We start from the raw sequence: 16,143 nt of genomic DNA, 5'->3' as shown, positions 1-16,143 counted from the left end.
TACCATCGCCAAACCAAACATGATAACCTACTATAAAACAGCTGACGGCAACCAATAGAAAAAGAAAAAGGCCCATTAACGAGAGGGCTGCACGGTCAATCATCGGACAAACAAGCAACTGGACAACGACACAACAACACGAATCTCAGCAAGCTTTTGATCCAACGGCTGTCCAGGTGAATGAGGTAATAACTAATCAGCCCGTTGAATCTCTCGGACGATGATGTCGAGCGCTCGATCATCCACCAGAAGGTCATTATGCGACATGTTGGACACCTTGACCAGCGTAAAATCCCCGCCATGGCGGCTCCACGGCGTCTGCACCGCCACGAGGCTCGCCAGGTTCACCACCCCGTCGCCATCCCCGGCGACCACGGACGGCGTTGCGTCGAAGTCATCCCGGGGGTAGTCTATCCTTTCCGGCGTCCCCACCCCGACCCCGATGACGGAGGTCACCGGCACCCCGGGATGCGGCAGCTCCCCGCCGAACAGCGGCAGCACGCGGGACTCGTACGGCCCGACGGCCTCGCCAAACCCGATGGCGACGAGGTAGTCCGCCACGTCGCCGGCTGAGTAGTTCCTGCTCTTGGTGGTCGCCAATGGCGTCGCGGTGCCGAAGGCGGCCGGGCTGGGCAGTATCCACAGGCTGGTCTGCAGGCTCCTGCCCTGCCGCAGCAGCGCGCGCGGCTCCACGAACGGCAGGCCCATGTTGTTCCCGGAGACGAGCGTCAGCATCCCCAGGACGACGCCACCCCACGAGGCGGCGATGGGTACGAAGCGCCGCACGAACTGCTGGCGCCAGGCCCGCGTCTGGCGGACGAGGAACTGGTGCGCCAGCTGGCCGCCGAAGCTGTGGGTGGCGATCACCACCGGCCTGCCGCCGTTGAGCCCGCTCGCCCTCTCGACGAGGCCCTTGAGCGCCCGGAAGAAGGCGTCGCCGATGCTGGACGGGCGCCCCACCGGCGCGACGGCGTACCGGAAGTCGTAGGGCGCGCCGAACATGGTCTCGCCGTCGCGGTACCCCATCTTCTCCAACCTCTCCACGAACGTGCTCATGTAGGAGAAGTTCCTGAGCATTTTTTGATTTGATATCACCAGCTCGTGAGGAAAATTGAGAAATTTCGGCCGAATTTTATTCAGAAGCAATCGATTGCTACTTACTTGCGATCTGGATCGGGATAGCGGAAGGCTTGGGTGGAGCCGAAGAAGGGGACGCGCGTCTCCACTCCGGCGACGTTGGAGTAGTCGTCGGCGGCGGGGTCGTACACGGAGCTCATCTGCTCCGCGAAGCACGGCACGTTGGCGGGGTCCTGGAGGGCGGAGTAGTTGAGGTAGAGGCGGAACCACCCCTCCCCCTTGCGCGCCCCGCAGCCCGGCGACGACGGCTGGTAGAGCTCGGTGAGCCGCGCGTCCAGCTCGTTGGTGCCGTAGCCCGGCACCAGGACCACGGGGTGCAAGCCCGGCGCCGCTTGCACCGCTGCTAGTGCCACTGCCAGTAGTAACTGGGCAAGAAGCAACGGGATCGCCATGGATGAACTGATCAGATGATCAAAGCTGAGTACTCCTTTTGCCCAGTTTGCAACACATTTTATACGCGAAGCATCCCATGTCGCTCGCTCGCATCCACAATGCCCACCAGTCAGTCGATGTGGATGATTGAGTACAATACTAATTGTTGACATTTTGCTTGTGTGGAGGCCCAAGGGGCACTGGATGTGGACCGGCTGCTTCTGAGAGATAACTTCAACGGTTCAACCTACTGGTTGTTGAGCGTATTCTAAAATCCCCTTGGGTACACATTTAACTAAAAAATTATCATGACATAGATCAAAGACAACCATATTCTCTGTCCAATCTGGTTATTACTTGGAATGGGAGCACCAATTCGGGCCCAAGATGGACAGGGTTTGGCTGAACTGAATCCAGTGTGGGATTAATCTCGAACTCAAATGCTCCTGCTATGAACAGTAAATTCTAAAAAAATTCTAAAAATTCTGAAATTTTTTTGTGGTAAACTTTGAGGAATGTTTGGAGTGCACGCAAAAATTCATCACGAAATCACATCAGCGCAAGGCGTGGTAAAAAAAACAAAATCGCTGATATGAAAATGTTGTTTTCAAACGCATTTTGGAGCTTTGAATTTGTTTTTTGGCACGACTTACTACAATGTTATCTCGTGATCAAAATTTGCATGCACTTCAAACATTTCTTAAAGTTTGCCACATTTTTTTAGATTTATTTTTTTTACTTTTTTCCGAATTTACCGTTCATAGCAGCAGCATTTGAGCTCGGGATTAGAAGATACTTTCAATGCATTGTTTGCTTTGTGGAGGATGTGCATCCCAAAGAAGAATGGGGGCATGGGTTTTCATGACCTACATGCATTCAATTTAACAATGCTTGCAAAACAGGCATGGATGCTCTTAGAGCATCTCTAGCAGACCCGTATATCGCCGGCCCGCAAAATTCATTTACAGTTCGCGGAAAAATGGCTTTGCGGGCCGGCGTGGGCGGCGGCTGAGCTGACCCTGCACAACGGAACTGTAAAACAGAATATTCACGAATATTCCGTTTTACAGTTCCGCTATGCGGGGTCTACTCGCAAATCAGATGGGTTTTTATCTAAATTTGACACATATGCCACATATTCAAAATTATTAATTCAATATAAGATAAAATGTCAATATTACAATACAACAATCATTCAAATTACAATAATTATTGAAATCACCGAAGCAAACTAAATAATTCAATACAAAACTTGTCTCGAATACAAATCACACATGAATTAAATGAAATGAATGGAAAAATGGAATGTGTTACCGCCTAGCCTTTGCCAATGGTGCTCAATGAGATCCTCTTGAAGCTGAAAGTGGGTGTTTGCATCTTCAATCTTCCGGTAGGTCTGAAGAAATGCTCTAATGCGGTTAGGGTCTCTAGCTGGTTTGACATGGCTACCCACATTGTCGTAGAAAAACTCCAAGTTCATGCCTCTCTCATCTTCGAGAATCATATTGTGAAGAATCACACAACATGTCATGATGTTTTTCAGGGATCGCTTGTCCCAAAAACGAGCAGGACCACGAACAATGGCAAACCTAGATTGCAAAACCCCGAATGCTCTTTCAATATCTTTTCGGGTTGCCTCTTGTACCATTGCAAATTCACATTGTTTCTTAGTTTTGGGCTCTTTGATGCTCTTGACAAATATGCACCAAGAAGGGTAGATACCATCTGCAAGATAGTACCCCTTTGCGTATTCATGCCCATTGATAGCGTAGTTGCAAGTAGGAGCATCACCACTAGCAAGCCTAGCAAACAAATGAGACTGTTGCAACACATTGATATCATTGAGAGTACCCGGCAGACCAAAAAGCAATGCCAAATCCATAAATCCTCGGATGCTATGGCCTCCAGTACAATTGTTGCATCAAGAGACTTGCCACAATACATTCCCTGCCATGCCTTCGGGCAGTTTTTCCAAGTCCATGAATACAATCAATGCTTCCTAGCATGCCAGGCCAACCTCTTCTCTCACTTGATGCCATCAACTTTTTTGTGTCTTCCTCGTTGGGTGCCCGAAGATATTCAGGACCAAAGACACGGATTATCACTTTGGCAAACCTATGCACTGACTCAATTGTACACTACTAGGGAAAACCCTAGCAGTAGCGCGGGTTTTGTGCTCACTAGTAGCGCGGGAGGGCGCGCTACTAATAAGGCGCTACAGCTAATGCTTAGCAGCAGCGCGTGCCTGCCCGCGCTACTGCTAGGACAAATAGCTGCAGCGTTTGTTCGGTACCACGCTGCTGCTAAGGTAACTACTTGCAGCGTGTTTTCTGTCCATCGCTACTAGTACTTTTTTTTATTTTTTTTATTTTTAGTGTATTTATGCGCCATCGTACAAATATTGGTACAATACCAGTTATGAGGTTTACATCATTATGTCCATAACAGTGTGTCAAATGAAGGTGGATTAGGTTCAAGTGGAGGCAATATGTGGTGCATGTCAAAAGTATACTACTAATCCAAACTTGATCTAGTTTGGACTAGTAGTACTTTCGATGTGCACCACATGTTGCCTCCACTTGAATCTAATCCGCCAGCACAAGCTATTTAATCATCCTCATAGTCATTACCACCAACAGTATTTATTTCTGTCTAAAAAAAACAGTATTTATTTAATCACCACTAACACTAGCTAATAATAATCATCATAGTCATTACCACCAACACTAGCTATTTTATCATCATAGTAATATAGTGTAGCACATCATGATCCTCAAACTCATTTCTAGCTAGCTAATCACTCCTGCTGCTCTCTCTTAGGTAAAATAACATAAAACATGTATAGCTCTCCTCCTTGATCAAGCTGGAGCATGCAGATGAACCTGTCTCCTAATCGTGGGTGGCACATCTGTTTGCTGCCCCCTAGTACTTCTCTGCGCTCCCCCATCACATATTTGGTCCAGTCTTGCACTATTAAGCATCCGTCGCTAATGTTGAATGCACTAAAGTAATCTGTAGGATATCTTGGCCGTAAGCTGATAATACTCATGGTACCTTTAGTCTCAATCCCATAAGGCACAACATTCATCGGGAGTCCCTGTTGAAGAACATCGTATGTTAACATACTTAGCAATGAAGTTTAGTTTCAAAAATAATGTATGGAAAAGATGCACTGATGACAAATAGTAAAAATCTTACCATCCTTCCTAAATAGATGTGACCATAGTTCATTAAGAACACTATTGGTCGCACATTTTCAGTACTAACATTTCTAAATGCAGGAAGAAAATTTGTCTTGACAGTATCAAGATCCTCAAGCCATGAAACATAATGACTGAGCTCCTCGCAGTTGAGTTCAGCCCCAGGACAGTATACGGTCCTGTCTACTAAGCGCTGGACATGTTTGCTTGCACCGAAATAAGCTGACAATACAAATTAGTTGTCAACTATTTTTGAATAAACAATATCAAAGACATAAATATGGTTGAGAAACTTACATAATGGTATAACTGGAGGCGTCTGCACATCGACCCAGATGTCGGTATTACCTTCAATATCATCTTCCGGACGAATATCAAAGGTGATAACCATACCAGGCTCAAATGCATAAGTCTTGCATAGTGCTCGCCATGTTTTGCATCCAAAATAGGTGTAGTCGTCTGAATTGTACAATTTTGCATGGAAAATATAACCATGCTCGGTCTTCAAGTAAACTTTCTTTTCCTCCATACTATGACTGAAACCTATCTTATCCAATACAAAAACTCTTGCATGGCAGGGGATACGCTAGTAGAATAGTAAAAAAAAGGGGAAGCAAATGAAGCAGATGTCATGCTTAATTAGAAAAAAGACTTGTCGCTGTGACTTACTGTATCCACTTCAAAATTCTCGTCCAGCTTGATGCTGAAGCACCTATCATCATCTAGGAAGATTTCGTCGCACAGGCCGCGCTCGTCTTCGCAGTATTTGCAAATACCGAAATCCTTTTCGTTGTCAGACATTTCATATGTTCATAGTTAAAACATTAATTGAAAATCGATCGAAGACAACTACCAAGATACTCAACACACAAATCCGGGGCACTCGATATTTCCTACATATTTTGGCACAAGTCATGCCAAAATTCACGGAAAAATTCGGCATGACCTTTGCTAAAATAGGACATATCGAGCGCCTGAAATTTGCCGGAACGGAAATGAATCAACACTCCGGCAAAACATAGGCCACTCGGAGGTGTAACCTGCAAACATGACGGGCCACTTGGATATTGAGCAACACAAGATATACATTTCAAAATATCTTATAGGACTCAAATTAGCATGCATTCATTAAGGAAAAGTAAATCATCTCATACGTCCGTACATCGTCGAATATTATCACTAATACATCACGAATAGTGTCATAAATATAACATCACTAATACAACTAAAACCCTAGCACACGACGGGTATCGGCGCGGGCGATGGACACCCACAGAGAAGGAACCTGTCACACCCTAGCTAGTCATGCATTAGAGTGTTGCATCATGTTTACTCTTTCATCAGAAACTTGAAATGGGGATGACAGAACCCCCAGTCCCCTCTGAAACCAACTAGGGTTACTAAAATAATTTTTCAATGAACCTGAAATGCCCTTCTAAAATGCCCATCATTTTTGTCTTGGTTCAGAACCTCTGCCAAAAGTGGTGCACATTTTCCTAGGCCATCCTAGGGTTTTTGAATTAAATCATAAATATTTGAATTTGGGCATTTAAAATAATATAAAATATTTAAATGCTCAAATATCTCCAAACTAAAATGTTTCATGTTGGAAATAATCCAACTATGGGCCAGGAATAGTTTGGTGATTTTTGAAGTTGCCTAGGTATTTTATTTAATTCAACAAAGTTGCAGATATATTAAATAAAAACAGAAATAGAAAAAAAAGGGGAAAACTTACCTGGGCTCCTCCCTGTGCGGCCCAGCCAGCTGGCCGGCCCAGCAAGCCAGCCCAGCCCACCACCGCCGTCGTCCTCCTGGCGCCAGTCGGCCAGGCGTGTGGCCGGCGCGCGCGCACGGCCGGAGCGCCACGCCACCAGCTCGTCTGCCTGCCTCCCTCGCCAGCGCGACGCCGCGGCGCTTCTTCTCGGTGCCGCCCCGATCCCCTGGCCTTATCCCCCTCTCTCTCCCGTGCTGCTCCCTCCGTCCCTCTCACGGCCGAACACCACTGTCGCCGCCGTTCGCCATAGCCGCCGTCTCCGACCACCCCTCGCTCCCCCGACTAGCTCAGGAGCTCCGCCTCGACTCCCTCTTCCTCCCCACCGCTCCACGGGTCTCCGGAAGCCCTGCATCGCCGCCACGTCGCCGTTCCCCTCTTCGGGCTCCGACCATCGTCGCCGTCGAATTCGTCGTCTCCAGCGCGTCCCCGAGCCCGCTAACCATCCCTGCAGCTCCGCGGTGAGCCCCCGGATCGTTTCCCCCTCCTCCCCTGGTCTCTCCCGACCTCTAGGCCCTAGCCCCACCTTGGCCGAGAGCTCCACGCCGCCGGCGATGTCGCCGTCGTGGCCACGGTCGCCGTAGCACCCAACCGAGCGCACTATCGTGCTCCCCACCTCACCAGGAGCACGCAGCACGCACCAACGCCTCCCCAAACCCCCTGCAACACTGATCCCGACCGCACCCAAACTCCGGCCGCCGCAGCCGAGCTCGCCGTCGTCAACTCCGGCCACCCCGAGCCCAACCACCACCACCAATAGTCGCGGCTCAACCTCAGCAACACGTAGATGCCTTCCGCCGTCCATTTGGTTGCCGGAATGGCAAAAAGCACTTTCGCCGCCGTCTCGGACCTCGCCGGCGTCATGTCGCCGGTGGGGTTTGACTTGTCCGACCGGGGGTTTGACCCCCCAGGGTCACTGACGCGTGGGCCCTGTCGGCCAGGTGGTTAGGTTAGCGCTAACTACTGTTAGTCAACCCCCCCTGACACTGACAGTGGGCCCCAGCGCCACTAATCCCTAATTAGGATTAAATTAAACTTGTTAAACCCCTCCTGTCACTGACGTGTGGCCCCCACACGTCAGGTTTGACTCCAGTCAGTCGCAGTTGACCACTGACGTCATGCTGACGTCATGCTGGCGCAATATTTATATTTCTGGATTTAAATTAAATCAGGAAATTCCAGAATATTATTTAAACTTCAAAAATTCATAACTTTTATTCTGTAACTCCAAATTGGACAAATTATATATGAAAAATGATCAGAAAAATCCAATCTATCCATCTGTACTATTTTCATGCATGATCAAACAAGTTAAATTGATGTTTTAAGCAGAACAAGGAAAAGCACTTTAAAAGGCCATGTTTGAGTTTGAAATTTGAATCTATGATTCAAATTTGTTCAAACCCTTCTGGTTTTAGTTGCATTAGCCCAACACACTCATATTGCCATGTTTCATGCATGCATCATATTGTTGCACATTGTTTGGTGATGCTTGTGTATCGATGTCCTTTGCGACAGGTTCTGCCCCCGAGGAGTACCGTGATTACCCTAACGAAGAACCGTATCAGTGCATCGAACCATCAGGCAAGCAACCAACCATTTGATCGTATCGATACAATCCCATGTTCTCGCTCCTGCTCTCTTTTACTGCATTAAGACAACGCGTTTCAAACTGCTGTGTGCCACGGTAGTTGAACCCATTTCCTCTGCATGACCTGTCATTGCCACAGTAACTAGATGAAACCCACTAGCATGTGTAGGAGTTGTTTGAGCCATGTGTATGTGTTGTTCCTACCTTGCTATGCCTGCTATGCTTAGAGTCGTGTCAGGTCTGGTTCATCTGGGTGATGGGCTAGAGTGAAATGTTAATGTCGGTAATGAGAGTGGTGTGGCGAACACGATTTGGTAAAGGTATCGATGAGAGGCCATGTAGGAGTACATGGTGGGTTGTTTCATTGAAGCCGACCTTAAGCACTGAGATCTGTATGTGTGATTTAAGAATCAGCTACTACCATGCATTGGGCCCGAAACCAATGGACCCTCTCGGCTTCTTATTCACCCTAGTTCTCCGTCCAGGAGTTGCAAGTAGTTTCTGGTGTTTGTAGCCTACTGGAGGCCGTGGACAGCGCTGACCGTAGGGGTGGGCTGTGATGCGGTAGGTACGTGGCCGGGTGTACCGAATACCGTTAGGTATCTCGGGAACCCTGTTCACATCGTTCGGGGCCGTATGGGAAACCTCGGCCGGACTCCCTGCGGATGGAACCTGAATAGGCGATAAACCTGGACTAGAGGCTTAAGTGTTTAGGTAGGTCGTGGTCTACACCCACGTCGGCTTTCGCTTGAAGTCTGCCGAGCACATGTCGTGTGCAGACGCTAAGTGGTGGAAACATGTATGAAGAAGTACACCCCTGCAGGGTTATCATGATCTATTCGAATAGCCGCGTCCGCGGTAAAGGACTACTTGGTTGCCTATACAGTTCATAGACAAGTAAATGGAAACTACTAAAAGCCTCAAGATAAGTGTGAGTGCCGAGGATGGCTCTTCCGTAGGATGACGGAGGCGGATCCTCGGTAGTGTATTGAAGTGGTGAGTAGTGGACTCGTGTGCGCAAAACATTTCAAGTTGGGGTATCGTAGGATAGCCTAGCCAAGAGTCAAAGCTGGCTTGCTGCAATAACTCCACCAACCCTTCTTGATACTATGCATGTATGTAGGATCTGATGTAAGTCTTGCTGAGTACCTTTGTACTCATGTTGCTATAATCTACATTTTTACAGAAGACGCTGCAACCCCTTCTGATGGGTTCTATGTAGACGTTGACATCAACGAGTAGGCTAAAGACCCAGGTGGTGACCCTGAGCTTGTGAAGGACCTTGTAGTATAGCTAGGCTTCCCAAGCCTCTTTTATTTTACTAGTTGTCTGTACTCAGACAAGCTACTTCCGCTGCTGGTTTGTATGACTGTATGACTTGTATGTGGGGTCGTGAGACCCGTACCTTTGTGTATGTTATGTATGGCTCACTGAGCCTTAAATAAAGTACTTGTGTCATAGAGTCATGTTGTGATGCTTCGTTGTATTTGCACATATCGAGCATATTGTGTGTATGATTGAAATTCTTGGTATGTGTGGGATCTGACTATCTAGTTGTTTATCTTTAGTAGCCTCTCTTACCGGGAAATGTCTCCTAGTGTTACCGCTGAGCCATGGTAGCTTGCTACTGCTCTGGAACACTTAGGCTGGCCGGCATGTGTCCTTCTTCGTTCCTGTGTCTGTCCCTTCGGGGAAATGTCACGCTTTGAGTACCGGAGTCCTGTTAGCCCGCTACAGCCCGGTTTACCGGAGTCCTGCTAGCCCAGTGCTACAGCCCGGACCCACTTGCTGATGACCGACACGTTCGAAGCTGGGTCATGGATGCCTGTCCCTGTAAGTCTGTGCCACTTTGGGTTTACAACTAGTCATGTCAGCCTGGGCTCTTTATCATATGGATGCTAGCGACACTATCATATACGTGAGCCAAAAGGCGCAAACGGTCCCGGGCAAAGGTAAGGCGACACCCGTGGGAATACCGTGCGTGAGGCCGCAAAGTGATATGAAGTGTTACCGGCTAGATCGATGTGACATCGAGTCGGGGTCCTGACAGCGTTGGCATCAGAGCCGGACTGCCTGTAGGTTCTCCAAGCCAAACTGGTCGATGTTGAGTCTAGAAATTCTTTAGTTATATGTAGGGGAATTGTTTGTGGGTTGGAACGTAAGGCTCTTTTTACTCCTTATACCTTATGACATTCTGATCTGAGTCAGTCCATTCTTCCACCGGGGATAAGGAATTAGGATCTATTCTTTCTATCAGGATCACGTGTTACTAATCAGTAGTACCTTATAAGTTTGATGGTTACAAGCCTAGTTCAGTTCTACTACCACATTATGTAGCCAGAATGGTTCAGAACTTTGATATGATGATGTTGAGTGTGTACGAAATCCTTTGTCAAATGTCTCAAAATCCTTTTTGAGCATTTACAGCTGTTATGCTGCCGAAATTTTGCTAGAAATTCTAATGCCTTTGCATTATAATTGTGCTTTCAGATGGCCACTCGCGACCTCAATCAAGTGGTTCGCCTGACTCGATGCCTAGATGTACCCGGCCATACTGCTAAGTTGGTCAGGGTAATGACTGAGGCTGGATACCGCTGGTATCCTGAGTACACGGTCGAAGAGCAATTCCGAGACTTCAATCAAAGCCAGTATCTCTGCACTGTCAGGATATTTCCATCTTATCCTGGATCCACCGAGCCTCTTCACTGTTCCTATGGACTCGGGGTTACTATTGAGATGGCTGTGCAGGACGCCGCCTACTCTATGATGACCATTATGCGAGTCAGATCTGGTTTATTTCGGGACTCTGACTTCCGGTATATGCCAGGATCACTTCCGGGAGCACAAGGGTATCTCCAGGCTATCTATGCTGACTCCACTCAGGAGGATTCACGGACTCGCACCACTGCTGAGATGCTCGAGGATAAGGACCGTGAAAATCGGGCCTTAAGGTTAGAGCTCTTCAATACCCGTGCTGACCACTGGGCTACTTTGACTCGGTTCGCACCGGCGGTGCAAGCTGGATATTCGGATATGCGCGATCTCTATCCTGTGAGATCTGCTCTGCCGGACGTGATGGTTTGGCGTGATGTAGGAGGCATCACCCCACCTCACGGTCCCCGCAGGCCACCGTTTGTTGGTACAAGGCCTCATCCTAGCCCCTATGGTCCACAAGCTCCGCGAGACCGTCTGTTTCCGGATGATCATGTTGAACTTCCAGGCTATGGAGGTGACTTCTACGAGGACTACTACAGATCGGTCTGAGTTAGTGGTAGTAACACTAGTTCGCACTAGCTGTGTCGTCTATCGTCCCGCGTGACTCGTGGGATATGACCTAGTCTGTACTCCTTCCGGAGGTGTAGAAAAATAATGTATAGGAGCTTGAAATGCCTCCGATGAGATGTAATCCTCTTTTCACCGTATTAGTACTTTGTTTGGTCTTGTACTAAACCCTGTATGGTGTGTATGACGATGGAATAAAAGAAGCAGTTTCTGTATCTACCATGTCATACGGATGATCATCTTGCATTCCGAGTTATTCCTTACATTCTATATCCTATGTCGGAATCTTATCGTTCTGACTAAATCATTGTCTTGTTTACCTAGGATGGTCAACACGCGCGCTAACCCTGCTTCCCAAGAGCAGGCCGAAGGCAGTGAAGCCAGGGATGCAAATCTGCCTCAACCTCCTTCACTAGCCGAGGTTATGATGGAAGCTGAGAGAAACAAGCGGGAGACCAACCGTTTGTTGGAGCGTATTGAACAGAATACAGCACACCATCAGAGGGCTAACGTGGTGTCACTCAGTGATTTCATCAAATTACATCCACCCACGTTCCACCACTCCGTCGAGCCTCTCGACGCTGATGATTGGCTTCGCAGTATCTCTCACAAACTGCGTTCCGCGCTGGTAGCGGAGGCTGACAAGGTCACCTTTGCTGCATATCATCTTGAAGGCCCCGCCAGTCTGTGGTGGGAGAATTATGGAGCTATGCGCCCAGCGGGCCATGTCACTACTTGGGCTGAGTTCAGCGAGGCTTTCCGTGAACATCACATTCCGGAGGGTCTCATGGACCGTAAACGTGAAGAATTTTGCAGTTTCACCCAAGGCCGACTTTCTGTGGATGCCTATAGCAGAGAGTTTGGTAATCTCGCCCGATATGCAACTGAGGAAGTGTCTACTGACGCCAAGAAGCAAGCAAGGTTCCGTAAGGGCCTTAGTCCTGAGCTTCGCCGCGACCTCCGTCTGCATGAGTGCACATCTTTTTCGAAACTTGTCAACAAAGCCATCAGTGCTGAAACCGGTCAGACTGACTATGACGCAACACGCAAGCATGGACGTGACATGGGTTCCTCGTCCGGTGCTGGTCCTCAGAAGCGCCGCGTGTGGGTACCCAACACCGCCCTGCCACCCAGGTTCACACCGAGGCCATCTTTCCAGGCGCCTCGCCCCGTTCAACAGTCTGCTCCAGCCAAGCCCTATGGGGGTCCAACCAATAATGCTCCTCCACGTACCAGTTCCGTGACTTGTTTCAAGTGTGGGGAATCTGGTCACTATATGCGTGAGTGTCCCCAGACCAACCCCAATCAATCTGCTAAAGCTGTTGGCCGTGGCAAGCCGACAGGGAAAGTGTTTCATGCTAAACCGGTCACCGCTTCACGTGGCCATGTCAACTGTATCTCTGCCGAAGAAGCTCAAGAGGACCCCAACGTCGTTCTCGGTACGCTTCTTGTTAATTGCCACCCGACATCTGTTCTTTTCGATACAGGAGCCTCTCATTCTTTTATATCTGAAAATTATGCTCGTTTGCATAACGTTGCATTCTGTGACTTGCCGTCCACTATGGAAATTTCTACCCCTGGTTCTAGATGGCAGACCTCTAGGGTAAGTTATGGAAATGAAATCCAAGTCGACAGACTTGTTTTCCTCGCATCCTTGATAGCCCTTAAATCTTCAGATATTAATATCATTTTGGGTATGGACTGGATGTCAGCTCATCAAGCCAAAATTGATTGCTTCTCTAGGACTGTTCAACTCACCCATCCTTCGGGGAAGATAGTCAATGTCTTGACCCGAATAGCCAAGCGACAATTATATTCTCTTAACGCCAGCCCTTTGCCAGACCTTGAGGACGTGCCGGTAGTCCGTGACTTCCCGGATGTCTTTCCAGAGGAATTGCCAGGTGTTCCACCTGACAGGGATGTTGAGTTCGTAATCGACCTCATCCCCGGAACCGTTCCGATTGCTAGAAGACCTTATAAGATGGCACCACTAGAACTAGCCGAGCTTAAGAAGCAACTCGATGAATCCTTGAAAAAGGGTTTCATCCGCCCTAGTTCATCTCCGTGGGCTTGCCCCGTCCTGTTCGTCAAGAAGAAGGATGGTACGGACCGGAAGGTTGTAGATTACCGACCTGTCAATTTGGTCACAATCAAGAACAAATATCCACTTCCCAGGATCAACGATCTGTATGATCAGCTCGCTGGATCCTCAGTCTTCTCCAAGATGGATTTGAGGTTGGGCTACCATCAAATCAAAATCAGAAACGGGGACATTCCTAAAACGGCCTTTGTTACTCGTTATGGCCAATACGAGTACACCGTCATGTCCTTCGGATTAACCAACGCTCCAGCCACCTTTTCTCGGTTAATGAACTCAATCTTCATGGAGTATTTGGATAAATTCGTCATAGTTTATCTCGATGATATACTCATCTACTCCAAGAACGAGGGAGAACATGCCGAACATTTAAGGCTAGTGTTGAAGAAACTTCGAGAGCATCGCCTTTATGCCAAATTTTCAAAATGTGAATTCTGGTTGTCAGAAGTGACCTATCTGGGTCATGTAATATCTGGTAAAGGTATTGCTGTTAACCCTGAGCGAGGTCAAGCCGTCCTTAATTGGACTCCACCCGAATCGGTCAAGCAAGTTCGGAGTTTTCTAGGCTTAGCGAGCTATTGCCGTCGCTTTGTCGAGAACTTCTCCAAAGTTGCTAAACCCCTAACCGAACTCCTCAAGAAAGATAAGAAGTTCGAATGGACTCCACAATGTGAGCACAACTTTCAGGAACTGAAAAGACGCCTGACCTCTGCTCCCGTACTGGTACCGCCAGACTTCTCCAAGGACTTTGTTATCTACTGCGACGCCTCGCGACAAGGACTAGGTTGCATTCTCATGCAAGATCGACACGTAATTGCTTACGCTTCACGGCAATTGCACCCACATGAGGAGAATTATCCTACTCATGATCTAGAGCTTGCAGCTGTAGTCTATGCACTTAAGACCTGGCGACATTACCTCCTCGGTAATCATTGCGAAATATTCACTGATCACCAAAGTCTGAAGTATATTTTCACCCAACCGGATTTGAATCTCAGGCAGAGACGTTGGGTTGAATTGATCACAGACTTCGACTTAGGAATAACCTATACCCCAGGGAAAGCCAACGTCATGGCTGATGCGCTAAGTCGTAAATCTTATTGTAACAACCTGATGTTACAACAAAGTCAACCGCTCCTCCATGAGGAATTTCGGAAGCTTAACCTTCACATTGTACCTCAAGGTTTTCTTTCCACCTTGGTGGCAAAACCTACCCTTACGGATCAAATTATCAAAGCACAGAAGGTAGATCCGGGAATCTCCCGCATCAAGAGAAACATTCAGAAAGGAATTGCGAATTGCTTCTCCATTAATGATCAAGGGGTCGTATACTTCGGGGATCGACTAGTGGTTCCCAAAGTGCGCAACCTGAGGCGATTGATCCTTAAGGAAGCTCATGAATCTCCTCTCACCATTCATCCCGGTAGTACTAAGATGTATCAGGACCTACGCCAGAGGTTCTGGTGGACTAGGATGAAGAGAGAAATTGCTCAGTATATTGCAAATTGCGATGTCTGTCGTCGTGTAAAAGCAGAGCATCAACGGCCTGCTGGCACCCTTCAACCCTTAGCTATTCCTGAATGGAAATGGGATAAAATTGGTATGGATTTCATTACCGGTTTTCCCAGGACCAAGAGAGGGAATAATGCTATTTTCGTCGTTGTCGATCGTCTTCGACTTGAATATCCCGCCTTCTTCTCGGAGGAACCCAAATCTCGGGACGAGATTCTTTTGAGTGGGGGTGAGTTGTCACACCCTAGCTAGTCATGCATTAGAGTGTTGCATCATGTTTACTCTTTCATCAGAAACTTGAAATGGGGATGACAGAACCCCCAGTCCCCTCTGAAACCAACTAGGGTTACTAAAATAATTTTTCAATGAACCTGAAATGCCCTTCTAAAATGCCCTTCATTTTTGTCTTGGTTCAGAACCTCTGCCAAAAGTGGTGCACATTTTCCTAGGCCATCCTAGGGTTTTTGAATTAAATCATAAATATTTGAATTTGGGCATTTAAAATAATATAAAATATTTAAATGCTCAAATATCTCCAAACTAAAATGTTTCATGTTGGAAATAATCCAACTATGGGCCAGGAATAGTTTGGTGATTTTTGAAGTTGCCTAGGTATTTTATTTAATTCAACAAAGTTGCAGATATATTAAATAAAAACAGAAATAGAAAAAAAGGGGAAAACTTACCTGGGCTCCTCCCTGTGCGGCCCAGCCAGCTGGCCGGCCCAGCAAGCCAACCCAGCCCACCACCGCCGTCGTCCTCCTGGCGCCAGTCGGCCAGGCGTGTGGCCGGCGCGCGCGCACGGCCGGAGCGCCACGCCACCAGCTCGTCTGCCTGCCTCCCTTGCCAGCGCGACGCCGCGGCGCTTCTTCTCGGTGCCGCCCCGATCCCCTGGCCTTATCCCCCTCTCTCTCCCGTGCTGCTCCCTCCCTCTCTCTCACGGCCGAACACCACCGTCGCCGCCGTTCGCCATAGCCGCCGTCTCCGACCACCCCTCGCTCCCCCGACTAGCTCAGGAGCTCCGCCTCGACTCCCTCTTCCTCCCCACCGCTCCACGGGTCTCCGGAAGCCCTGCATCGCCGCCACGTCGCCGTTCCCCTCTTCGGGCTCCGACCATCGTCGCCGTCGAATTCGTCGTCTCCAGCGCGTCCCCGAGCCCGCTAACCATCCCTGCAGC

General features: G+C 48.4%; 1 protein-coding gene across 1 annotated transcript; it reads right to left on the bottom strand.

Moving 5' to 3' along the window:
• Positions 1-1,541, bottom strand: LOC123064926 (lecithin-cholesterol acyltransferase-like 1). Its single transcript, XM_044488318.1, has 2 exons — positions 1,162-1,541; positions 1-1,069 (listed from the first exon to the last, which is right to left on the bottom strand). The coding sequence occupies exons 1-2, from the start codon at positions 1,527-1,529 to the stop codon at positions 193-195; spliced, it is 1,245 nt and encodes a 414-aa protein (XP_044344253.1). The 5' UTR covers positions 1,530-1,541; the 3' UTR covers positions 1-192.
• Positions 1,542-16,143: the final 14,602 nt, after the last annotated feature.

The sequence above is a fragment of the Triticum aestivum genome, chromosome 3B (genome assembly GCF_018294505.1).
Source record: "Triticum aestivum cultivar Chinese Spring chromosome 3B, IWGSC CS RefSeq v2.1, whole genome shotgun sequence".
Classification (NCBI taxonomy): Eukaryota; Viridiplantae; Streptophyta; class Magnoliopsida; order Poales; family Poaceae; genus Triticum; species Triticum aestivum.
The sequence above is the reverse complement of the archived record's forward strand: the minus strand, read 5'-3'. Positions and strand labels throughout refer to the sequence as shown.

Excerpts from the sequence above, each read along its gene's own strand:
- LOC123064926 (XM_044488318.1), bottom strand. The coding sequence starts at position 1,529 with ATGGCGATCCCGTTGCTTCTTGCCCAGTTACTACTGGCAGTGGCACTA. Across the intron at positions 1,070-1,161 it reads TATCCCGATCCAGATCGCAA|GAACTTCTCCTACATGAGCA; the intron begins GTAAGTAGCAAT and ends AAAAATGCTCAG.